This window comes from Hemitrygon akajei, chromosome 16 (genome assembly GCF_048418815.1).
Source record: "Hemitrygon akajei chromosome 16, sHemAka1.3, whole genome shotgun sequence".
In the NCBI taxonomy this organism is placed as follows: domain Eukaryota; kingdom Metazoa; phylum Chordata; class Chondrichthyes; order Myliobatiformes; family Dasyatidae; genus Hemitrygon; species Hemitrygon akajei.
The window spans coordinates 42,480,596-42,508,236 of record NC_133139.1 but is presented as its reverse complement, the minus strand read 5'-3'; the positions used below and the strand labels follow the sequence as shown (position 1 = coordinate 42,508,236).

General features: G+C 40.0%; 1 protein-coding gene across 3 annotated transcripts in view; it reads left to right on the top strand.

Moving 5' to 3' along the window:
* kdm4b (lysine (K)-specific demethylase 4B) overlaps positions 1 to 27,641 on the top strand; it is a 535,771-nt gene that overhangs the window by 369,610 nt on the left and 138,520 nt on the right. For all 3 annotated transcript variants that reach the window (XM_073068769.1, XM_073068770.1, XM_073068771.1), the window contains one exon: positions 22,863 to 23,041. In XM_073068769.1, the coding sequence (XP_072924870.1) occupies positions 22,863 to 23,041 (179 nt within the window). The remainder of the gene's footprint in view (positions 1 to 22,862; positions 23,042 to 27,641) is intronic.

The window sequence follows — 27,641 nt, the reverse complement described above, 5'->3', positions numbered from 1 at the left end:
TATCTGGCCTACCTGTCTGTCCTTTCGATACAACGTGTATCCTTGGATGTTAGGCTCCCAACTATGAATTCTTTCAGTGACGACTCAATGAACCCACAAAACCATTCCTGCCAATTTCTAACTGCGTTTGTCGACCTTATTCCTTGTTACATGCATTCAAATGTAACACCTTCATCCTGTATTCATCACCCTTTTTGATTACATTTAAACTCATCCCACTGACTCCAATTTTGCTTTATCATCTGCCTGTCCTTCCTCACAGTGTCAGTACACATTGCAACTACTTGTATATCAACAGCCTGATGCTGAACTCTGTCCCTCTGGTTCCTAACTCCTAACAAATTAATTTAAAGTCTCCCCAACAGCTCCTACAAGCCTGCCTGCAAGGATATTGGTCCCCCTCAGGTTCAGGAGTAACCTGTCATTTTTGTACAGGTCATACCTTCCCCAGAAAAGATCCCAATGATCCAGTTATCTGAAATCCTGCCCTCTGAACCAGTTCCTCAGCTGTGCCTTCATCTACCAAATCATCCTATTCTTATCCTCACTGGTGAGTGGTACAGACAGAAATCCAGAGATGACTACCCTGGAGGTCCTACTTTTCAGCTTTCTACCTAACTCCCTATTTTCTTTCTTCAGGATCTCCTCCCTTTTCTTACCTATGTCATTGGTACCAATATGTGCCATGACTTCGGCTGCTCACTCTGCCTCTTTAGAACACTATAGACTCAATCCAAAACATTCCTCACCGTAGTACCTGGGAGGCAACATGCCATCTAGGTGTCTTGTTTCATGACCACATAATCTTGTGTCTGCTCCTCCATCAATGGAATTCCCCTATCACTATTGTACTCCTCTTCTCCCTGCTCACATTCTGAGCTACACAGTGCCAGAGACCTGACTGCTGTGGCTTTCCTTTACCTGTTGTTGAGGGGATCAGCCGCAGGGGTACTCTGCACTTGCAACCTATCCCCTTTCCCCCTCCTGATAATCACCCAGAGACCTGTGTTCTGCAGCTTGGGTGTAACTACATCTTTTTATGTCCTGTGGATCAACCCCTCAGCCTTCCAAATGATCCGGAGTTCATCCAGTTCCAGTTCCGACTCCTTAACACGGTCTAAAAGAAGCTACAGCTGGATGCAGTGTTCGCAGGTGTAGTTGTCAGGGACACTGGAAATCTCCCTAACTTCCCACATCCCATGAGAGGAGCATTCCCTGGCCTCCCCACTACTCTAACTGTGCCATAAGAAAGAAAGAAAAATTAAATGAAAACATCTACCTGCAGCATTTGTCTCTTCTCACTGAAGTCTTTGTGAGCCAAGCCAGAATCTGCACTGTAACACTGGCCCGCTCACACAAAGTGAAATCTAACTTTTTTTTAATTGGCCTTGTTAAGTGCATGATTATGCCCAACCTAACATCTTCTCAGGCGATATGGCATGCAAAATGTCCCTTCTGCTACACAATGCAACGTCTCCTTGGAAACTGGTGCACAGAATGCAATGTACTGCTGCCAGAAAACAACAAATTTTACATCATATGCCAGTGATATTAAACCTGATTCTGATCCTTCTCGCTGCTTCCATCAGGAAGGAATGTCAGGAGCCTCAGGACCCACACCACCAAGTTCAGCAACAGTTACTACCCTTTAACTATCTGGCTCTTGAACCAGATGAGATAACCACTTACCACAACGCTGAACACAACCTACAGACATACTTTCAAGGACTCTTCATCTCATGTTCTCATATTTATTTATTTATTCTTACTATTTTATTTGCTTTTTTTTGTATTTGTACAGTTTCCTTTTGCACATTGGTTTCTTGTCTGTCTTGAGTGTAGTGCTTCATTGTGTCTATTGTGTTTCCTTGTGAATGCCTGCAAGAAAATGAATCTCAGGGTATAATATGGTGTTATACATGTACCTCGAAAATACATTGACTTTGAAGTTTAATTTTGAACATAGTCTAAGTGAATCCACTAGGAGTTGGTATATGTGTTTGGAAAAGCCTGTTAGCATTGCTAGCACTTATTACTTCTTATTTAAACTCTTGGGACTAATTCCAAAGGCAGGCAGATATACTTTGGTGAACTAGATTCGCTTAGGGAAATAGAGAGAAAATTTTTAAAATGACAGACCTCCTAATTAGTTTCCAAGAGTTGGCTATAAAATCCAGAGAACACCAACCTTCTCTTGAGTACTATTCTGTTACTGATGATCTATGGAAGGGATTGAATGAAACCCAAATAGATCCCTAAACAAACAAGTGAAGCAGATTGCATATACAGAAGAAATCTTACCGTCAGCCTTTGAGTCATATTTTATACATTATTTTCTAACACTAAACTATAGAAGACTTACAGCCATTTGAAGAGGATTTGATAGAATGAATGGTAAGGAAAGTTTAATTTGAATTTAATGTGTTCTGTTGTGACTGCTGTCCTCCTAATGCAATCATGTTCACTTCAGTTTCCTTGAGTTACTTGTCAGATAATGAATCCGTCCTTGCAGCTCCCTTGCGGTGTTTGTCAGTAATCTTGATGGATTTTTATACATGAACTAAAGAGATGATATATGCCTTTAGGGAGCAATGGGTTCATTAAAGCAGGAATGTCGACTGAATATCCTGGCTGGAATCCTGTTTGCAATTTCATGCTCTTCATTTGGGGTTTATTTGTTCTATTAAAGAAAACAAATTGCTCACCAAAAGCTGTCTGTTTACTTTTCCCTCTTAAATTCTCACAAAACTATTGAAATGTCACTGGACATGTAGCACGTTTATAGTTTAACTCTCTCTTCTCCCATAACTCTTATCAAGGCAAGTTTCTCGTGTCCTGAATGCATGTAATTTGAATTAGATCTTGAATTGATTTTGGAACAATCCCTCTGTTCTATCACTGACAGATCCTGAGTTGCTTTTATTGTTTAATGTAGTCAGCTAGAGTGTATTTTGCAACTTAATATCAATTCTGTAGGGTCATAAAGTTATATGGCGCAGAAACAGGCCCTTCGGCCCATCTTGTCCATTTTCACCATGCTGTCCACCTGAGTTAGTCCCACATTTGCCTGAATTTTGATCATATGATTGTAAGCCTTACCTATAAGCATATCTCTTAATATGTCTCTTAAGTGTCTCTTAAATGTTGCACTTTTACCTGCCTCTGCTGATTCCATTGGCAGCTTGTTCCATATGGCTACCACCCTCTAGGTCACGGTTTCCCGTCCTAGGATCTATGGACCCCTTTGCTTAATGGTATTGGTCACAGAAAAAGAAAAGTTGGGAACCCCTGCTCGAGGTGAAAAAGTTGCAACTCAGGTTCACTGAAACACCTTTTCCTCACATTTTAAATCTATACTCTCTAATTTTAGACTCACCTATCCAGCGAAGAAGACTGTGACCATACACATTATCTATGCCCCTCCTCAGCTTCCTACTCTCTAGGGAAAGCAGCCCAGCCATCCATTCTCTTATAACTCAACCTGTCCAGTCCTGGTTATGTCTTTTTGAACATTTTCTACATCCTTTCCAGCTTAATGACATCTTTCTTACAACTAAGCAACCAGACCTGCACACATACTCCAAGTGCAGTCTCACTAATGTCCTGTAACAATGTAACATGATGTTGCAACTCTTGTCTTGACTATAATACTTCCACCAACTTGTCTACCTGTCGTTTCTTTTAGGGAGCTATGTATTTATACCACTGGGGCTCTGTTCTCCAGTACTCTCTGGGGCCCTGGTTTGTCTGAGTTAAATTTTGACTTCTAAATTATTGGCTAAGTTGTCTGAGTTAAATTTTATCTACCATTTCATTGCCCACTTTCCCAGGTGGTCTTGAATGTACGGTAATCTTAGTTAACCTTATTTATTGCCCATTATACCATCAATTTTGGTGTCATCTGCAAACCTACCAGCCAAGCCACCTATATTTTCATCTAAATTGTTAATATTGTTGATAAACAACAGAGATCCTGCGTGGAATCATCCATGTGGAAGACCACTGGTCACAGGCCTCTAATCTGAAAAGCAACCCTCTATTACTACCCTCTGACTCAAAGCTCACCAATTGTGTATCCAGTCAGCTAGTTCATTCACTCATTCTGGATCCCATGTGACTTAACCTCATGGACTAGTCTACAATGTCAAAGGCTTGATTAAAGTCCATATAATTAACATCTACTGTCCTGTCTTCATTAGTTCTCTTAGTCATCTCTTCAGAAAACTCAGTTAAGTCCATGAGACATAATTTCCCATACACAAACCCTGCTGCAGTCACAAATCAGTCCTTGCCTTTCCAAGTACAGATAGATCTTCTCTGACAGAGTTCCATTCAGTAACTTTTCCACCACTGATGGCTCACTGGCTTGTAGTTCCCTGAACCACCCACCAGTCTTCCAGTATCTCACCTATGGTTCATACACATATCTCTACCAAGGCCCCAGCAATCTCTTCCCTAGCTTCGTATAATATTGTGGGATCTATTTGGTCAGGCCCTGAGGATTTATCCATCTTTATGCACTTTAAGAACACCAATAGCTCTCCTTTCATAATGTGGATATTGTTACAGGGCAGTGCTATTCTCTTCCATGAATTTCCTACCTTTTGTGACCCTCTCCATGGTAAGTGCAGAGAAGAAGTACTCAATTAAAATTGAAAGCTTGTAAAGAATAGAAGGGTATGGGGAACATTTGATGATTCCAGGCCTGTACTCATTGGATTTTTAGAAGAATGAAAGGGGAATCTTACTGAAACACATGGAATATTGAAAGGTCTGGACAGAGTGGACATGGAGAGGATGTTTCCAATTGTGGGGGAGTCTAGGTCCAGACAGCACAATCTCAGAATACAAGGACGTCCCTTCAGAATAGAGGTGAGGAGGAATTCCTTTAGCTAGAGGGTGGTAAATCTGTGGAATTCATTGCCACAGATGGCTGTGCAGACCAAGTCATTGGGTGTATTTAAAAAGTGGAGTGTTAATAGGTTCTTGATTAGTCAGGATGTCAAAGGTTATGGGGTGAAGGAAGGAGACTGGGGATGAGAGGGATAATAAAACAGAAATGATTGAATGGTAGAGCACATTTGATGGACAGAATGGCCTGGTTCTGCCCCTGTGTCTTATTGTCTTAAAACCTTGCCCATTTCATGTGATTCCACATATAGACGACTGTATTTATTCATTAGGAGCCCTAGTTACCCATTTGCTCTTAAATATGGTTACAGAATGTCTAAGGATTCTCTTTTCCACTTCTGCCACAGCTATTTCATGTCCTATTTTTGCCTTTCTGATTTCACTCTTAATTGTAATGCCACATACTACCTCCTGAAAGGATTCACTTGATCCCAACTGCTTTTACCTGACATCTGCCTCCTTTGAATTTAAGTACTGTACCCAGAAGTTTTCTAAATATCCAGTAGCACTGTTTCATAAATAACGAGAGAGAGAAGAATGTGTTTTTATTTTTTAATTTGAAGATTTTTAAATTTGTGCTTGCTGAATGTTTCCAAAGCAATTAACTTGGTCTACTCACATTACACAGCTTTGCATTTTGGGTGGGAATAGAAAATAAGTGAACCAATAAGAACATTCAGTATTTGGAAAGCTTTATCACAAAAAATAATTGACTGTTAATAATCTCTTCATTATCCAAGATATATATTTTGGGAAATTATATTTTCTGGAGATTGAACAAGCGGTTGCATTTGGCAGAAGATACAGGTTTCCCTCGCAATCCGAAGGTAGAGCGTTCCTATGAAACCGTTTGTAATCCGAAATGTCGTAAATCGAAGAAGCAATTACCATTAATTTATATGGGAAAAATTTTTGAGCGTTCCTAGACCCAAAAAAACCCCCCCACCAAATCAAAGCAAATAACAGAAAATCTAAAATAACACTAACATATAGTAAAAGCAGGAATTATATGATAAATACACACCCTATATAAAGTAGAAATATTGTAGGTATGGTGTAGTTACATTTATCAAACTCGGGAAGACAGCAAGACAAAATCGATTTGGAGAAAAAAAATCGGCATGTACATGCAAACATAGGCACGTACACGCATGCGCAAACAACTGCCCGCACAAGGCTTCACAGTCATCGTAGTCTTTCTCGGGGTAAACACACATATAAAGCGGGCGTCTTTTTTTCATGGAAGTGAAATCTCTTTGGTTAGTGAAAACAGATACTAATGTAGGTCTTTCGTAACAGTGAGTTGTCGTAAAGCGAACGTTGGAAAAGCAGGGGCCACCTGTACTGTATTTGTCCTGTAGCACTCAGTGGTAAACAGAATTCACCTTATTACATTTGGCAAACTTCAAAGATAAGCACGTTGCTTATTACCAATCTGAATCTGGAAAACTAATCAGCATAGTGTGCTCAGGTCCCGATGATCTGTACTCAAGAATTTTAAGTGAAGTGGCTGCAAAGATAGTAGAGCCAGTGGTTGAATGTTTTTTCAAAATGTATTGAGTTCTGAAAGGGGCCAGCAGATTGGAAAGCAACAAATACGACTCCCTTGTAAAAAGATGGAGATTAAAAAAAGGAAACTTGAGGCCAGAAAGCTTAACACTATGTTGGCAAAGATGTTAGAGCCTGTAATCAGAGATGAATTAGTCACTTAGAAAAACTTTATGCTATCACAACAAGTTATTGTGGTTTTATGAAAAGAAATCATGTTGAAAAATTTGCAGGAGTTCTTTCAGGATATAGCAAGCATTTGATGGAGAGAAATTTATAGGTATACTTAGATTTCTGAAAGACATTTGCCAAGGTGCCATATCAAGGACTTGTGCACAAGAAGAGAGCTCCCAGTAATGGGAAAAGTAAGACTGATTATCCACTAAGAAGGTGGAATCCATGGGTCTTTTGGAAGCTGGGAATAACTAATGGAGATGAAGACGAATCTCAGAGTTGTATACTGCATACATTGATAATAAATGTAACCTTGAACCTTGAGTACCTCAAAGGATTAGTTTCTGGCCCACAATTATTTGTCATCTGTATTAATCACATAGAATAAGAAGCAGTGTGTAAGACTTGTTGAGCTTAATGGGTTTTAAAGTAAGAATACCTAATGACTATAATATATATTGGTCTATTTCAGCTGGTTCAAAGTTAAATAACTGCAGGATAAGTCCTGCATTTTCTAGTTAGGTCCTCTACACACAAAGTTGACAGCAAAATCTACTTCTGGCTACTGTTTATTGATTATAGCACAGTGTTCAACAACATCATCTTCTCGATACTAATCAACAAACTTCAAATCCTAAGCCTATGTACCTCCCTCAGCAAATGGAACTTGGCTTCTTCATCAGCAAACTATAGTGACTACAGATCTATAATGACATCTCCTCCTTGCTGACTATCAACACAGGTGCATCTCAAAGATGCATGTTTAGCCCACTGCTCCAGTGTTTCTCTACACTCATGACTGCGTGGCTTGTCACAGCTCAAATGCCATCTATATTTTCAATGATGACATCATTGTTGCTGACAGAATTTCAGATTGTAATGAGGAGGCTTACAGGAGTAAGATAGGTCAATAACACTTTTGTAGTCAGTGTCAGCAAAACCAAGGAATTGATTGTGGACATCAGGAAGGGGAAGTCAGGAGAACACACACGAGTCCTCATCGAAGGGTCAGCTGTGGAAAGGTTTGAGGAGGTTTAAATTGTTGGGCATCAATATCTCAGGGGATCCTGGGCCCACCATATTGATGCAATCATGAAGAAGACATGCCAGTGGCTACACTTCAGTAGGAGTTTGAGGAGGTTTGGTATTTCACTAAAGGCTCTGCAAATTTCTGCAAATGTACTGTGGAGAACATTATGACTGGTTACGTTACAACCTGGTATGGAGGCTCAGTCAGCACCATCATGGGCATAAGCCTCCCACCAGTGAGGACATCTTCAAAAGGCAGAGCCTCAGGAAGGTGGTATCCATCATTAAGGACCCTTACTATATTGTGAATATTGTGGTAAGGCAAGTGGTAAAGACAAAAGTCCAGGCAAGGATGACTACAACAGTGTGTAGTCAACCCAGACAAGGGAGCCCTTTGAAATGAGATTTTTGGAGCCAGCCCTGGTATCTACAGACAAGGTAGCCAAGGGTGACTGCAGTACTATATAATACAACTAGACAAATGGAGCTTCTGAAGTGAGATTTTATTTTGAAACATCTTTGTAGAACATAGCTTCCCTTTACACAGTAGGGGTTGCTGGAAGCAGACAAGATAGAAATATAACAGAGGGGTGCAAAAGACACCCAAAACTAAGGAACAATTGCTTTACTAACTTGAAAGTGTCATAATTTGTCAGCTTATAGTTTGTATTGACTTTTAATGCCTCTATAGGTATGCCATTGCTTAACGTCCATGATACGTTCTGTGAAATCGGACATTATGTGATTTGGACGTTGTGCAAACATCATATTATATACTTAGCAAACCTGTATGGAGTACTGTAATGTACCTGTATTGACTAAATAGCCAAGAACTTACACTAAAACTGTATACTGTACACTATAATACATACATACACTATAATTTTTTATTTCATTTTAAACTTTTAAATTTTTTTCACTTTTTAAAATGCTGCTATCACTAGGAGTGGTTTTGTTGCATTTGGAAGCCATGATGCACTTTACAGTAATATTTTGGAAAGAAAATTAAACAGAGAGAGAACGCTACTACACTCAAGAAACGCGCGATACATGAGATTGGTTATGTCCGCTACGTCACGTTCTCCGATCGGGACTACGGACGTATATGCGATCAGATGTTGTCCGAATGGATGTTAAGCGGCGCACACCTGTATTGTAAATTGTGACTGATTTTGCAAGTAAGGAATTGAAATACACATGATTTACCAAATGGTCAATATCCGTAGCTGATAAACCAACTCTGTATAAAAATAAATACAGGAGATCCTGGAGATGCTGGAAATGTAGAGCAGTACACAGAAAATGCTGGAGGAACTCAGCAAGTCAGGCAGCATCTATGGAAGTGTGGTCTCTTTTATACTGGTGAGACCAAATGTAAATTGGGGGACCAGTTTGTTGAGCACCTCCACTTCACCCACAAAAGAGCAGAATTTCCTGGTAGCTAGTTTTTAATTCTTGCCCTCATTCCTGCTACAACATGTTGGTCCATGGCCTCCTCTTCTGTCACAATGAGCTCACTCTCAGGTTGGAGGAGCAACTCCTGGTTTTGCCTATATAGCCTCGCTGATGGCATGAACATTGACTTCTCCTTTCTGTATTTGTTTTTCTCTTTTCCTTTTCTCCTCTCCTTCCCTCTTCTGTTCCTTACTCTGGCCTCTGGTCGGAATAGTGTGGTGATGGGCTATGCTGTTCTCCTTGTCCACATGTAAAATAAAAGTATGTTTGAGTTCTAAGTATACGTGTGTTCTGGGACCATTTATTTTACTTTATTATTTGTGCCAACACTGGGGCACGCTCTCTTCTCAGCACTTCCATCAGGGAGGAGGTACAGGAACCTGAAGTTGCACACTCAACGCTTCTTTCCCTCTGCCACCAGATTTCTGAACAGTTCATGAACACTACCTCACTATTCCTCTTTTGCACTATTTATTTTATTTATTGTACCTTATGTTTTTCACTGTGATGCTGCCTGCTGCCACGAAACAATAAATTTCAAGATGTATGTTAGTAATGATAAATCCGATTCTGATAAGTGTACTGTGTGTGAAATTCAATCAATCCTGGAAATCTGAAATAAAAACATAGAGAGCACTCAGCAGGTTTTAGATGGTGCTGGTGAAGACACAGTGATGACTTTCTGGCAGCAAATATGACTATTAACTACTTTACTATTTTACAGTTTTTCTCAAAAATTATCACTGCAGTCAATAGCCTGCAAGTTCCCTTTTGGAGTTGAGCTGTTGAACCACAACTGATGGGCTGGATTGGCTGTGACTGGCTTTGTGGCAGTGGACTCATGTTTGTGCACTTTAATTCTGAATATTATTTGCTTACTTTAAGCATTTGCACAATTTGATTTTTTTCTTTGTTTTGTGGCTGCCTGTAAAGAGATGAATCTTAAGGTTGTATATAGTGTACATTGATAATAAATGTACTTTGAACTTTGAGGTTAGGAATCATCTGTAGGAGGGGGTGCAGATTGAAGACCCTTCCTCAGAACTCATAAACTGGTATTCATTTAGGTGGGAAAACACATGTGGACCCAATTTGCTGTACTAAAAATGGATGTGAAATGAACTTTCTAAATTGCTGTCATCACAGTGAAAAATATTCCCAATACACACAGCTCTTGGTAACACAGACCACCTGTAAGGAGCCCTACGCAAAATTTAAATAACCAGCTTAGTAGGAAGTAATCGACAGTGCACTCTCTCTCCCATCTGAAAAGAACTGATTCACTTAAAGGTTTCTTTAGGTCGTTCTTCTTTAGTCATTACTTTAAGCAGAACCATTACTGTGCACTGTGCACCTGACTCAAGTGCATTGTCCATCTGGCCTTTTGGGGAAACAAAGCCCTGATAGAATACTTATTTAGTAACTATTGCCACCCGAGCTGTGGGCATGTAATTGAACAGAGAATCAGAAGCAGATGTGGGTTTGGCTTCCCAATGAAGCATATCATACCTACTTAGTGTGATGGAGTAATGTGGTTAATTTAGAATCAATATGTTTTGCGTTTGGTTATCTACTGCTCTGCAAATTTATTATTTCTGAATTAAAATAATGTTGAAAGTTTAAATTAATATGCAAATAAAAGACAAGTATAGACCTGCTGGTCCTTTGAACCAGCCCTATGTCATCATTACATAACTAATTGTAACTGTAAATGTTTCATCTCCCAGCTGCCATATAATGTCTTTGAATAAATTTTTTTGAGAAACATGTTTAGGGCAGAGTATTCGTGTATGGTTTATCAAGAAAGTAATCTAGAAACTATATCTTTCATTGTGACTTCCATTTAAGAAGTGTATATATTTTGCAGAATTTATTGTAATCATTTTTTTTTAAAAAGGAGAGGTCTGCTGTGTTACTTTAGGGACATTTAAATAATATGTCAAATTACTCTATTTTGGTGGGTTAGGACAAGAATACTGGAGGTATTTAAAGATGCAGTTTTGAATCAAAGGCAATTGAGAATTGGCACAGATCAAATAATGGGACAGATTTGAGAGGCTGAATTTTCTTATGTTAAATCACCTGATTCTCTACATTAATTACACAAAAATGTGGCCTGATCTTCATCTAAATGACAATAATAGACAAAGACAATCTGCCTAAACTAATAACATACAAACAATTGTAATACTTCTCGTCAATATTGAGAACACTATTTAAACGATCACAGTCTAGCTTCAAAAAAGTATGTGAACCTCTAGAGTAGTTATGCCTTCTACAAAAGCTATTTGGAGTCAGGTGTTCCAAACAATAAGATGAGTTCGGAGGTGTGGGTTGTAGAGGTGCCCTGCTGTACAGAAAAGGCACACAAAGTTAGGTTACTGACAGAGCCTGCTCTTCTCAAGAAAGATTTGTTTATGTGCACCATGCCTTGATCTAACATTCAGAGGACTTAAGAAGAAGAATTGTAGCGATGCATGAAACTGGAAAAGGCTGCAAAAGCCCAAGTGTTCATCAACTCACAAGCAGGAGAAATTGTCTACAAATGAAGGAAATTCAGTACTGTTTCTACTGTCCCTAGGAGTGGGCATCCTGCCACATCACACCAAGAGCACAACATGAAATTTTGGAAAGAAGTGAAAAAGAACCCAAGGGTAATAGCAAAAGACTTGCAGAAATCTCTAGAACTTGCTAAAGTCTCCGTTCATGTGTCCACTATAAGTAACACACTGAACAAGAATGGTGCTCATGGAAGGACACCACGGAGGAAACCACTGTTCTCCAAAAAAACATTGCTACCATTTCAAGTTTGCAAAGGACCACCTGGATGTTCCATAATGCTTATGGGACACTGTTCTGTGGACAGATGAGACAAATGTTGAACCTTTTGGCAGAAATTCACACTGCTATGTTTGGAGGAAAAAGGGCACTGCACACCTCATCTCAACTGTGAAGCATGCTGGAAGGAGCATCAAGGTTTGGGGCTGCTTTGCTGCTTCAGGGCCTGAACAGCTTGTATTCATTGGGGAAAGAATGAATTCAAAATTGTATCAAGACATTTTATGGGAGAATATCAGGGTAGCGGGCTGTAGTGGGAGAAGTTGAATGAAGGAACAAGACCATGATCTACAACGCAAGAGTAAATCAACGAAAGAATAAATTAAAAAGAAGAAATTTAGTGTTTTGGAATGGCCAGACTTTAACCCAATTGGGATGCTGTAGCATGGCCTGAAGAGGGTTGTTCGTGCAAGGTATCCCAGAAATATTGATGAACCAAAACGGTTTTATATGAAGGATTGGTCTAAAATTCCTCCTTGCTGTGGTGCAAGTCTGATTACCAGCTACAGAAAATGTTTGGTGACAGTTATTGCTGCTAAAGGAGGTTTTACCAGTTATTAAATACAAGGGTTCACATACTTTTTCCAGCCTGGACTGTGTTGGTAGAACTGAGTTTATGATATCAGTAGGAAAAAAATTCAGTGATATGATCATACCTGCATGAAGGATGATGATTGTGATTGTTGGAGGTTAATCATCTCAACTCCAGGGTATCACTGCATGAGCTCCTCAGAGGATCAAATGAAGTTAAATCATCTTGAGCTACCTTTTGCTATTTGCTGATAACAACACATTATTCAATTCTATTTGCAATTTGCCATTTGCCAGCAAGTGAAACAGTTCATACCAGCATGCAGTAGGTCTTAGCTGACCAGCATGGGCTGGTGAGTGCCAATTAACATTTGTGCCACGTGTGCCAGGTAGCATTGCTGTAAGTAGTTTAGCAGGATTCCTTTTGTGTAAAGAATGAAGCAGAGGATCCATGTTTGGGTCCAAAAGGAGGGATAAAGAAGTAGTAGATGTATGAGAGAAAGGCAATTCATCAGTGTTATGACATGGGAAACATTATGTATTGAATTTGGCCCTTGTAATGAGCAGCACAGTTTTTCAGCTTAATACCCATGTTTGACCATGTAATAATTACCCACTGTTTCTTTTTTATCTGTTGCTTCTTGGCTGATATGAGTGCATCTGGTACTCTCAGGTCAAGTTCACCTCACTCTAACCTCTTACAAAAAGTCTGAAACACCTTATTAAAAGCAAAATAAAAACTGAAGTTATAGAAGTATTTCTCAACCAGATGGTTTGAATGATTTAAAATGATTTAACTTTGTGTTTGTGATGAGGGAAGTGTGGGGTTGACTCGCCTCACCAGATGCAGGCAGGCATTTGCCAAGGAGCTCTATGGGCAATCAAAGCAATTAAGGTTGGTTTGGAGACAGACTGTCAGTGTTATAGTCATGTTCCCCATGGTTTTGCTTTTGAAGACAGTTATTGATTCAAGGATCATGACTTCCAATTACCTGCCTTCAAAGTCACTTTGAGCAGGTCAGCAGTAGCTGTCATTCCAAGCTTCTCAGGGTAGTTGAAACACATATCTGTAAGCCGATTACCACTGCGTGAGAAAGGGCTTCATGTCAGCAGGCTTTCTCATCTGGCAGATCATCTAAGAATAGGCAAGAAAACAACTATTTAGTGCTGCAGTTAGCATCTCTTACATAATTAAAAATCCAAAATAATATAGATTTACAGTACTTAATGCTTATTTAACAGCTGTTTTTGCATTTTATTGCATTTCACTTGTTTCATGCCCATGCTTAAAATGAAAATCCCGTGAAGTATTTCATACCACATAACAGCAAACACCAGTGAGTGACTGCAATGTTATAATTTAGTTTCTGGCTCCACTGATGTAAAGTAAAGCAATTCAACACTAGAAAGTTTAGATTACAGCCATGTAACTTAGCTCCCAGCTGTCATTTATTTATACTTTTCAATAATACATGTGCAAATTGACACTTTCAGAATTGAAAAGGAGTCCTACAGTTGCAGTCAGCTGAGTCTGAACCTGCCTTTGTTCATTTTCACAGGTCATTGGATTTGACCAGAAGTGGAAATCTTGCATATGGCTGTTCATCCCCGTGTCCCTGTCTCCCTGCCTCCCTCTCTCTGTCCGTCTCTCTTTTTCTGTCTATTTCGTGTGTGTGTGTGTGTGTGTGTGTGTGTGAGACTCCACTCTGTTACTGTCTCTTTTGGTTCCCATCATCCCCTGGTGCATTTATTTCCTTTTCTGCTCTTGCCAACTTGTAAACTTTACATATAAAGTAATGACCCAGGTTTTAAGCATCTTCAGTGCCAATTTGTAAATAATCTGATAGTGGTTTTATTTTGCTTTTTTATTTACTCCTGCTGGCCATTGTGATGATGGACTTGTTTGGCATGTAATCCTTCCATTAAAATTTTACAAAATATTTTGCATCTTAGATACAGGATAGATCCTGATAATTGGTTTACTTGCTTGGATGAGGAACATTTTCTGCTGTCAGCTCCAGAGAAATAATGCTGTCAGGGTGCTGATATTGATGGAAAGTTATATTAAACAAATTGCTTGTCAGTTTTCCTTTTCAGGTCAGAGACTGGCTGTGGGTAGGTATACTGGATGTATATTTAATCCTGTATTTTATTGAGCTGCCTACAGGTAAAATTGGGATTTGTTGAGGGGATACTCCTGGATCAGTTACACAAGATTCTTAGCCATGTGCTGTCATTTTGTGACATGGCAGCAGGAGTGAAATTATGGATGAAGTGATATGAATTTCTTTTATTGCTTTAGACATTCACAGATAGCCTGCTTTTAGGAAATTAAAAGGGTGTAATACCTTGCATTTTTATATTGTTTTACATCAGGAGTGTCCAAAGTATTTACAATGAAAGTAACATCTTATTGTTTCATCTGTAAGACAGCAGTTCCAGTGATATAGCACTGACATGTCAGTTAGGATTTTGTGTTCAGAGCTCGGGAGTGCAATTTAAAACCACAAGCAACTGACTCAGACTGGCAAACAGTACTCCCTGAGCCATGGTTGACACTTTCGATATTGATGAGGTAATCAGAAGGAATCCTAACTCTTCCCCTCTGACACTTTTTACACAAACTAGGCAGATGGATGCAGAATCAAAATCAAGTTTATTATCAATGTCATATGTTGTGAAATTTGTTGTTTTGCAGGAAAACTACAATGCAGGGCCCAAAAATTACTATAAGTTACAAAATAAATATTGCTAAAGACAAAGCACCAGGTTTGATAAGAAATCTGGCAGAGGGGAAGAAGCTATTATTAAAAGGTTGAGTGTGGGTCTTCAGGCAACTGTCCCTCCTTCCTGATGATGGTATAATTTGAAGAGGGCATGTCCCGGAATATGAAGGTCTTTAATGATGACGGAGTGGGTTGTCTCCAAAATAGAATATTAGTTCTTCCATTGACAGTTATTAAAATCACAATGTGAATTGAACTTGAAAATGAATGTGTCTGGAATTTTGCTTTATTCATTTTTGGAGAACTGGGCATCACAAGTAAGGCCAGCATTTATTGGTCACTTCTAAGTGCCCTTGAGAAAGTAGTGTTGACTCACTGTCTTTAATAGAGGGAAATGTTCTGGGCCCAGTGGAGCTCTTGAATGTAGAGCCAGTGATTGTGAAGGAATGGCAATATATTCCTAAATCTAGATAATGTGTGACTTGCATGCCAGTGGCTCTACTAATGGAGTTTGAGGATATATGATATGCCACCAAAGATTCTTGCAAATTTCTGTAGATGTATGATGGAGTGCACTCTGACTGATTTCATCACAGCCTGGTCTGGTGTCTCTAAATCAGAGGATCTCAAAAGGTCACAGAGGGTTGTAGGCTCTGCCAGCTCCATCACGAGAACTATGCACCCCACCATCAAGGACTTCTTCAGGAGGCAGCATTCATCCTTAATGACTCTCATCATCCAGGACATGACCATTTCTTGTTACTACCATTAGAAATAACCCACACTCAATGATTCAGGAATGCCACCAGGTCTATGCCCCATGAGAACTACCTTGTTATTCCTCTTTTACACAGTTTATTTAATCTTAAAATTTATAGATTTTTATGTCTTTGCCCTGTACTGCTACTGCAAAACAACAAATTTCATGTTATATGTTAGTGATAATAAATATGAATAAGATATCTTGCAAGTGATGGTATTCACAACCATCTAAAGTCTGACCTCCTTGATGGAGATTTTGGCTTTCTCAGGTAGTATCAGCATACAGTTTGCAGATGGTACACTCTTCACTAGGTAACAGGGAAGTGATTGTTTAGCTTGGTGGTTGGAGTGCTATTAAATATGCAACTTTGTCCTGGGTATAGTGCGGAGATTCTTGGGGACTTTTGCAGCTGCACTCATAGGCTAGTGGAGAGTATTGCATCACAGTGAAGATGGTTTGAAGGTTTTGGGGTGTTGGGAGTTGATCACTTATTGAAGTACGTTTAGCTTCTGACCTGCTTTGGTAGTCACAGTATTTATCTGCCTTATCCAGTTGAGTTCTGGTCAATAGTGATTCCAAGAATACTGATGAAAAGTAAAATGGCCATATTATTGAATGTTAAGGGTGCTTAGATTCCGATTTCAGGCACTTTTGTACTATACTTGTTACCAGCCCATATTTGAATGTCTTCTGAGTTTTTCCTTATGCAGACACAGACTGTTTACTTGCTGTGGAATTACAAATAAAATATTACATTGTGCAATCATCAGCGAACTTCCTTTTCCTGGATGTAGCCTGGCAATTATCCCTATTGTTGGCTAGATACCAGGTTTTCATTTACCATTCAACGTCCAGTCCCTATATACCTCCATCCCCCACCGAGATGGTCTCGAAGCTCGTCACCTTTTTTTGGATTCCAGTCCTTACCAATTCCCCTCTACCACCACTCTCCTCCGTCTAGCGGAATTAGTTCTTACTCTCAATAATTTCTCCTTTGGCTCCTCCCACTTCCACCAAACCAAGGGTGTAGCCATGGGCATCCGTATGGGTCCCAGTTATGCCTGCCTTTTTGTTGGCTTTGTGGAACAGTCCATGTTCAAAGGCTATACCGGTATCCATCCCCCTCTTTTCCTTCGCTACATCGATGACTGCGTTGGCGCTGCCTCTTGCACACATGCTGAGCTCGTTGACTTCATTAACTTTGCCTCTAACTTTCACCCTGCCCTCAAATTTACCTGGTCCATTTCCGATACCTCCCTCCCCTTTCTTGATCTTTCTGTCTCCATCTCTGGAGATGGCCTATCTACTGATATCTACTATAAGCCTACAGACTCTCACAGCTACCTAGACTATTCCTCTTCCCACCCTGTCTCTTGCAAAAAGGCTATCCCCTTCTCACAATTCCTCCGTCTCCGCCGCATCTGCTCTCAGGATGTGGCTTTTCATTCCAGGACAAAGGAGATGTCTTCCTTTTTTAAACAAAGGGGCTTCCCTTCATCCACCATCAACTCCGCTCTCAAACGCATCTGTCCCATTTCCTGCACATCTGCCCTCACCCCATCCACCCGCCACCCCACTCGGGATAGGGTTCCCCTTGTCCTTACCTACCACCCCACCAGCCTCCAGGTCCAATGTATAATTCTCCGTAACTTCCGCCACCTCCAACGGGATCCCACTACCAAGCACATTTTTCCCTCCCCCCCCCCCCCCTTCTGCTTTTCGCAGGGATCGCTCCCTACGCGACTCCCTTGTCCACTCATCCCCCCCATCCCTTCCCACCGATCTCCCTTCTGGCACTTATCCTTGTAAACGGAACAAGTGCTACACCTGCCCTTACACTTCCTCCCTCACCACCATTCAGAGCCCCAGACAGTCCTTCCAGGTGAGGCGACACTTCACCTGTGAGTCGGCTGGTGTGGTATACTGCGTCCAGTGCTCCCGGTGTGGCCTTTTATATATTGGTGAGACCCGACGCAGACTGGGAGACCGTTTCGCTGAACACCTACACTCGGTCCGCCAGAAAAAGCAGGATCTCCCAGTGGCCGCACATTTTAATTCCACGTCCCATTCCCATTCTGATATGTCTATCCATGGCCTCCTCTATTGTCAAAATGAATCCAAACTCAGGTTGGAGGAACAACACCTTATATACTGGCTGGGTAGCCTCCGACCTGATGGCATGAACATTGACTTCTCTAACTTCCGTTAATGCCCCTCCTCCCCTTCTTACCCCATCCCTGACATATTTAGTTGTTTGCCTGTTCTCCATCTCCCTCTGGTGCTCCCCCCCCCCACCTTTCTTTCTCCTGAGGCTTCCCGTCCCATGATCCTTTCCCTTCTCCAACTCTGTATCACTTTTGCCAATCACCTTTCTAGCTCTTCGCTTCATCCCACCCCCTCCGGTCTTCTCCTATCATTTTGCATTTCCCCCTCCCCCCACTACTTTCAAATCTCTTACTATCTTTCCTTTCGGTTAGTCCTGACGAAGGGTCTCAGCCCAAAACGTCGACAGCGCTTCTCCCTATAGATGCTGCCTGGCCTGCTGTGTTCCACCAGCATTTTGTGTGTGTTGTTGTTTGAATTTCCAGCATCTGCAGATTTCCTCGTGTTTGCTCTTTCAATTACCATGCATCAGTTTTGCTGGATATACAGCTAGTTCTGGACCATTCATACCATAAATGAAACCTTGTTTGGAACTATTGTTTTTCCATGGTCCTGTTCTCTGCACAACTTCTTGATCCTCATTGAGGGATCAGCAGTGGAAAGGGTGATCAGTTTCAAGTTCTTGAGTACCAACATATCTGAAGGTCTATCCTAGGCACAATATATTGATGCCATTGTACAAAAGGCACAGCAGTGGGTACATTTCATTAGACGTTTGTGGAAACTTGATATGATACCAAAGCCTCTAGCAAATTTCAACAAATGTACTGTGGAGAACATTCTTACTGGTTGCATCACTGTCTAGTGTGGAGGGGCCATTGCACAGGACTGGAAAAAGCTGCAGAAAGATGCAAACTCAAGCCAGCTCAAGCTCTTGATGTTTAATATTCTGTGTGTTATTCACTCTCATTTTTCGCCGTTTGAGCGATCTGTTCTTATTTTTGCGCGTTGGGTGTTTGATGTTTTCTTTGAACGGGCTCCATGGTGTTTTGTTGTTATGTGTCTGTCTGTGGGAAGGCTATTCTCAGGGTTGTATACTCCATACATACTTTGATAAGTGTAATATTGAGGTGGCCACTTTGACTCATATGTTTTGGTCTTGCATAAAGCTAGACATTTTTTGGAGAGATGTTTTTAAAATGTTAACAAAAGTCTTGGATCTGGACCTACAACCTAATCTACTTACGGCAATCTTTGAGATTATCCCATTGGAAGCAGGAAATATTCCTGTTTCCGCTCAACGTATGATAGCCTTTTCAACTTTATTGGCTAGGAGAGCCATTTTACTGAATTGGAAGGATTCTAATCCACCTACTGTCTATTATTGGCTTTCCTCCATTATGTCCTGTTTAAGTTTAGAGAAAATAAGAAGTTGGACGTTTGATACATCCTTTAAATTTGAGCAAATAATGTCTATTTCACTTTTCTGTTTGTATTGTTATTGATATATATGAGATAATTCTCTTGTTTGTATATATGCTCTTTTTAAATCAATAAAAAGATGAATAAAGAAAGAAGATAGTGTATTTTGAATCTTGAATGTTGAATGTTTTCAAAGTTCATGTTTTGAGGCAATACAGGAGGAAGTACATGAGCCTGAAGACACACACTCTACGCTTCAGAAACAGCTTCTTCCCCTCAGCTACTAGATTTCTGAATGGACAATGAACCCATGTAAACTGCCTCACTATACTTTTTCTTTTTTTTTTGCTCTCTTTTTGCGTTACTTATTTAATTTTTATATTTGTTTCTTACTGTAATTTACAGCTTTTATTATTATGTATTATAATGTTCTGTTGCCACAAAACAACAAACTTCATGACGTATACCAGTACTAATGAACCTGATTCTGATTTTGATGTGATGTGGGTTGACATGACTTTGCTGAAGACCAGCATCTTTGGTGGTAGGAATCTTGGGTAGACGCTGAGACAGGTCATCCCCTTGGTTTTTCTAGCTGACATAGTTGCATATCCCTCAGCTTTGTCAGTATTGCTCACAGACAGAATTCCCCTGTGGTTTATGTGGTTGTTTGTGGAGACTTCTTCAGTCTGCAATTTAATTTGAAGATAGATAGATCTTTTGGTTTTGAGAGAAGCAGCATATGAGCTTAGTTCAGTAAAGTGATACTACTGAGGTAAAAGAAAAACTGATTTTTCTGAATCGTGAAACAGAACAAAGGGCTGACTAGCCCCTTCTATTTATGTTCCTGTTCTAATTGTTCAAAACCATTTGGCACCAGATATTTGACACCATTTGACTGCTGAACTTTGGTCTGATCCATTGGTTTTGAAATTGCTTGACTTTGTTTATTGTTGTTGCGTATTAAATATTTAAATGGTATTTGAATAATCTTGTGTGTGTGTGTGTGTGTGTGTATGTATGTATATGTAAGCATTCTTGTTTATATAATTATGGGTTATATGTAAAAAAAAAATTTAAGTGCGTATTTCCATACATCATCTCGCTACCACATGATACGTGTGCACCTCACTTAAAAGTAAACATGAAACCAGATCCATATTTCAGACTCTCCGTGTCTTTTGTATTAATTTAATATTTTTAGGTTACAAAACATTACAATTGTATGCTGTTTTTGCTGGTGAGTTTTATGTTGAGGCTTCACCAGCTTGGCATTTCATCTCTAGATACACCTGCTGCTGTTCCTGGCTCATCTTACCTCCTCATTGGATTTAGGTTGATCCTATTGCTAGATGGTAATACTGGGACATGAGTTTGCAGTTTGTTGTGATGTACATTTCTGCTGCTGCAGAGATTCCATAGAGTCTTATGAATATCTATTTTGGAATCTGTCCCACTTGGAACAGTTGTAGTGTCACAAACCATGATAGAGAATGTCTTTTATTGAAGACAAGATTTGATTCCAAAAAAACTGTTCAGTAATCACTTTTCTCAATGCTGTCATGGACAGGTGCATCTACTATAGGTAGAGAGATGACAACAACCTCCAGTAGATTTATCTTGGTAGGTCCTTCACAGTATGCCACAAGCCCAACTTAGCAAACACATCTTCAGGATTTGGCCAGTTGTGTGCTACCAAGCCACATTGAAGATCCCCAATAGTTCTGTGCCTTCATTGCTTTTAGTAGCTCTTCTGGAGATACTCAACCTCATGGAACATTGATTCATCAGTTAGGTGAGATGGCAGGTAATAGAGGTTTCCTTACTTATGTTTGATAAGAGATTTCATAAGTGTATGTTCAATGCTGAATATTTGCAGAGCTTCTCTTACCCACTCATTTACCACTGTGCCACCCTGTCTGGTAAAATGGGATCAACACATGAATGCAGGAATTTGGCATGGTGTCTGTAAGGTGTGATTCTGTGAGGATGATAGAATCAGGCTTTGATAGCAGTTCCAATTACCAGTATTTGTGAGGAGGACTTTGCAAGGTTGAATTCACCTTATCTGAATTCTGTGCCTCCATTTATGATCAGTGGTCCATCTTTTCTTTATTTGAATGTGGTTGTCATGGTGCGATTGAGTGACTTGCCCTGCCAGAGGAAATGTAAGAATAGACTACATTGATGGGTCTGGAGTCTGATTTTGCCAGACCAATTAAGGACAGCTACCATGATGGACTTTGAACTCTGGCCTGTGGATTTTTCGCTGCTTCTGAATTATTAGCCCGGTAATTCAACTGCTGCAGTCCATATACATTAAATAATAAAATTCAACATAAATTAATCACTGTGTCCTTCTGCTGAAATCATTTTCAACCTTTGTTCCCTTCTCATGCATTTTCTGGGCTGGTCCACTGTACATTTTCTCTTGTATTTCACAGCTGTGCCTCTCATCTTCATGCGCTTCATGAAATTGTTATCGGATAGAATGAAGCCACAGAACAATCCCACTCTATCAATCTTTCCCGATAGTCTACATAATATTCTCTCGGTGCTTAAACGATTCCCTTTTGAATGCACTGATAGATTCTTTTTCCACCACCTTTAGAGGCAACAAGTTCCCTTTCCTCTGCCTTGTCACAGTTCAGTCCTTTTCAGTGTGCTCTGTTTTATGAGTGCAAGCTGCTGTGATAAGCTAAGTGTTTTAATCATTAATCTTTGGTCTAATTCACCAGGAGCTCCAGGGACTGTGCACACCTGCAATAAATAATACATGACAAAGAAATTATTCAAGAATTTGGAGTAAAATGTAATGAATTATTAAATTTTGGGTTACTTGGACAGTGAATTGTAATTTGATTATTGTCTGGCCGAACTGGAAGTTCACTTTAATTTTGTTAATGAATTAGTTCTTTATTTAAACTGCACATCTGACCAGGATCCACTTGTCATTTATTTACGAAAGTTAAAAAAATTGTTTTTTTAAATAACCTTATTCACAAATAAAGTTACAAAAGACCATTTTGGGGTGTTGTCCAATAAACTTTTATTTGTGAATAAAATTCAGAAGTAATGCAGGCATTTGACAATGTTTCACATGACCTAGGTTGATGGAGGAACATGTGTTCTTGTTCACCTGTTCAATTTGTAGTTCCATCGAAGCAGTCTTTCCTAGCTTTGCCACTTAGTTGTTTATAAAGTACCCTAATGCCAAATTGGTAAGTTCTATTACAGCAACTGAAAACATTGCTTTCATTTATTGACCAATAGCTATCATCATTTTGGAAATGTACACTGGCAGTTGTACAAAAATTGGTATGATTAGAGCATTGATTCTGAATTTGCTCTTCTCCCCATAGAAATGCTCGTTTTCTCTGGTGAGGAAGATCAGGCTGAATCAGAGGCTTGGATGGCACCACTTACTCATCTTTGGCAAAGCCGGTCGTACAACTTCTTGGCTGAGAGGAAGTTTAATGCATCTGCTGCACTAACTGAGCCATACTGTGCAATATGTACGCTCTTCTACCCCTACTATCAGGTAATGAGCATTAACTACGTCTGTATGCACTGGCAAAGTACACTGAGCTGTGCTGTGGTTTGTTTAATTTGCTGTTGTACACATTTGATCATGCTTGTGTATATCATGAAATCTGAGTTGAGCAAAAGTCTTTTGCCACTTTACACCTTTATGTTATAAACAAAGTTTCTACGAGATGATTTCAAGATAAGAAGAGTCGTTATGGTGTAGCCACAAAACATGAATGTTGATGGACCAGAGGAATTTTACAGCTCTGATCTTTCCATCTAATGTTGAGGAGTGCCCAGTGCTTTAAAAAGAGCACAGGAGTCTTTTCTGAAGAGGGAACCTCAGTTGTACTTGCATTCATTGACAGTAGAGTAGCCTGTCCCATTGATGATGACCCATATGGTGCATACAGCTCCAGCAGAATGGTCTCCTGGCCTACCTTTCATCAATTGGCTGCAAAATCATGGGGCCTTAAAACAATATGAAAAGAATAAATTTGAAATGCTTCTGTGTCCTGCTGAGTTTTCCTTTGAACACCCTAAACAAAATGTATTTAATTCACTCAATACAAATAGCACTTCTGAAATATTATTCCAAAAATTGTGTTAAATAATGCAAAGTTAAAATCTGTTTAAAATTAAAATTTGAAATTTAGCACGAAGTAGCATGAATGCAAGTCTGCTATCTAGAAATCATACTGGCATATTGGTCCAAAGAAAATAATTGAGCAGTTTGGTGATGTCGATGTGAAGAATCTCAATTAGAAAAATGCATCACATTGTAGAGATTATGTTTTAATTATTTGTAAGTAACAATTATCTACAGCTATGAAAAACTACTGTGTTTTATAAAAAAAAATGCACCGAAAGTTTGTCTAGTAAATCATGGGTCAAAAGACCTGATTCAGTTTCGCATGAGACAGGTAGTAAATCTTGACATGATTCTTGTTTATAAGTAGCTTCACAATTTGAAGCGCAATTGGTGTTCCTTTCTTAACTTTTATACACATAAAGAATGTGCAAAGCATGGCATTTCATACCCAGTTTTACAAGGAACAATTGAGCAGGAGTTACAGTTCACATTGGTTTATCTGAAGTTCTTGAATTTTAAGCAAGAAGACAAAAAGACAAGAACCAAAAAAAATTCATTTCAAACTTAATAAAATTGTACTGCTGCTGCTACTTCTGAGAATTACAGAGTACCTAGCCATGTTATTGGACTTTAGATTGAATTGGTTTTTTAAAAAACTCCCTATCCTTGTGTTTGTTCTACAAGCCAATTTGAGCAGCAAATTCTTTCACATCCTTAAATTCTACAACATTCAGGGCAAATGATGAGTAGGGAAAATCAGTCAAAAAAAGGAAATGGTGATTTATAATTGGTTGGTGTTCAAAAAAATATTTGTTGCAAATGATGAGCATTTGGTGCCAGGAAGAGAACATACTTTTGCTTCCCTCATTCTGACTATGGAGGTTGGAGCTGAGCCAAATGTATGTAATCTGGTTAAATTCAAAGCAAAGTTTGACATCTCAGAATCAGAATCAGGTTTATTATCACCAGCATGTGTCATGAAATTTGTTAACTTAGCAGCACCAGTTCAATGCAATACATAATAAAGAAGAAGAAGAAAAATAAATAAATGAATACATCAATTACAATATACGTATATTGAATAGATTAAAAATAGTGCAAAAACAGGAATAATATATATTTTAAAAAGTGAGATAGTGTTCATGGGTTCAATATCCATTTAGGAATCAGATGGCAGTAGGGAAGAAGCTGTTCCTGAATAATTGAGTGTGTGCCTTCAGGCTTCTATACCTCCTACCTGATGGTAACAGTGAGAAAAGGGCATGCCCTGGGTGCTGGAGGTCCTTAGTAATGGACGCTGTCTTTCTGAGACACCGCTCCTTGAAGACGTCCTGGTTATTTTGTAGGCTAGTACCAAGATGGAGCCAACTAAATTTACAACCCTCTTCGGTTTCTTTTGGTGCTGTGCAGCAGACCACCCCCCCCATATCAGACAGTGATGCAGCCCGTCAGAATGCTCTTCACGGTACATCTATAGAAGTTTTTGAGTGTTTTTGTTGACATACCAAATCTCTTCAAACTCCTAATGAAGTATAGTCGCTGTCTTGCCGCCTTTAAAGCTGCAACGATATGTTGGGACCAGATTAGGTCCTTAGATATCTTGACATCCGGGAACATGAAACTGCGCACTTCTGATCCCTCTATGAGGATTGGTATGTGTGTCTTTGTCTTATCCTTCCTGAAGTTCACAATCAGCTCTTTCATCTTACTGACATGGAGTGCAAGGTTGTTGCTGTAACACCACTCCACTACTTGGCATATCTCACTCCTGAACGCCATTTTGTCTCCTGAGATTCTACCAACAATGTTTGTATCAGCAGCAAACTTATAGATGGTATTTGAGCTATGCCTAGCTACACAGTCATGGGTATAGTGAGAGTAGAGCATTGGGCTAAGCGCACACCCCTGAGGTGCACCAGTGTTTATCATCAGCGAGGAGGAGATATTATCACCAATCAGCACAGATTGTGGTCTTCTGGTTAGGAAGTTGAGGATCCAATTACAGAGGAAGGTACAAAGACCCAGGTTCTGTAAATTCTCAAGCAAATACGAGGAAATCTGCAGATGCTGGAAATTCAAGCAACGCACACAAAATGCTGGTGGAACACAGCAGGCCAGGCAGCGTCAATAAGGAGAAGCACTGTCGACATTTCGGGCCGAGACCCTTCGTCAGGACTAACTGAAAGGAAAGATAGTAAGAGATTTGAAAGTAGGAGGAGGAGGGGGAAATACGAAATGATAGGAGAAGACTGGAGGGGGTGGGGTGAAGCTGAGAGCTGGAAAGGTGACTGGCAAAAGGGATACAGAGCTGGAGAAGGGAAAGGATCATGGGGCGGGAGGCCTAGGGAGAAAGAAAGGAGGAGGGGAGCACCAGAGGGAGATGGAGAACAGGCAGAGTGATGGGCAGAAAGAGAGAGATAGGTAGATAAATAAATAAATGGGGGGGGGGGCTAAGTATATGAGGGATGGGGTAAGAAGGGGAGGAGGGGCATTAACGGAAGTTAGAGAAGTCAATGTTCATGCCATCAGGTTGGAGGCTACCCAGCCGGTATATAAGGTGTTGTTCCTCCAACCTGAGTGTGGCTTCATCTTGACAGTAGAGGAGGCCGTGGATAGACATATCAGAATGGGAATGGGACGTGGAATTAAAATGTGTAGCCACTGGAAGATCCTGCTTTCTCTGGCGGACAGCGTAGGCGTTCAGCAAAACGGTCTCCCAGTCTGCGTCGGGTCTCACCAAAATATAAAAGGCCACACCGGGAGCACTGGACGCAGTATACCACACCAGCCGACTCACAGGTAAAGTGTCGCCTCACCTGGAAGGACTGTCTGGGGCCCTGAATGGTGGTGAGGGAGGAAGTGTAAGGGCAGGTGTAGCACTTGTTCTGTTTACAAGGATAAGTGCCAGGAGGGAGATTGGTGGGAAGGGATGGGGGAGACGAATGGACAAGGGAGTCGCGTAAGGAGCGATCCCTGCGGAAAGCAGAAGGGGGGGGGGGGGAGGGAAAGATGTGCTTGGTAGTGCGATCCCGTTGGAGAAGATACGGAGAATTATACGTTGGACCCGGAGGCTGGTGGGGTGGTGGGCGGATGGGGTGAGGGCAAATGTGTGGGAAATGGGAGAGATGCGTTTGAGAGCAGAGTTGATGGTGGAAGAAGGGAAGCTTCTCAATCAGGATTGTGGGATTGATGGTGTTAAATGCTGAGCTATAGATGATGAACAGCATCTTGACATAGGTGTTTGTATTGTCCAGGTGGTCTAGGGCTGTGTGAAGAGCCACTGAGATTGTGTTTGCCATTGACTTATTGTGCCTGACTAATCTAAACACATTTAGGTGTTTTTTGCTGTACCAGGTTGTGTTCCATATTTCCATACCTGAAAATTCCTGTGCTAAGTATGAATGTCTGAAAAAGTGCAGGCATTTTTTTTCTCAATCTGGCCATAATTGCTATGAGTTGGCATTGTACGAACAATTTTACATAATATACAAAGAAATTGGTTGAACTATTTTGTCAGATTCAGTTTATTGTTCAAGCAGAACTATTATGCATCAATATTTAAAAAGGAAAATTATTATTTGCTTGAAATAAATTATTAAGCGTTATGGAGATTGAGAATGATAGATCAGATCAGGGCTATTGGTAGAAAAATATGAAAGAAAATTGGTTAAAAAATGTTTGTTTCTATGCTTTTAACAGTTGTATACTATTCTGTGACTTCTCCAGTTCTTGGATGGCTCTTCTTGGCACTTCAGCTAAATGTTCTAAACAGTAACTGAACCATATAGACTAGCTAGCTTCATTTGGAGATGATTGTGTCAGAAAGAACAATGCACAAGTCAGCCATTTTTTTAAAATTATTTTTTTAATTAGTTTTTTCTGTACATTTTACAAATTAAAAAACCCCAAATCACAGTAAGGAACATTGATACAGTGCAAAATTAAGCATACAATGACAATATGCTACAAAGGAAGAGAATTTAACAAAAAAGCACCTAAATTAAAGACAAGTAAACTTAGT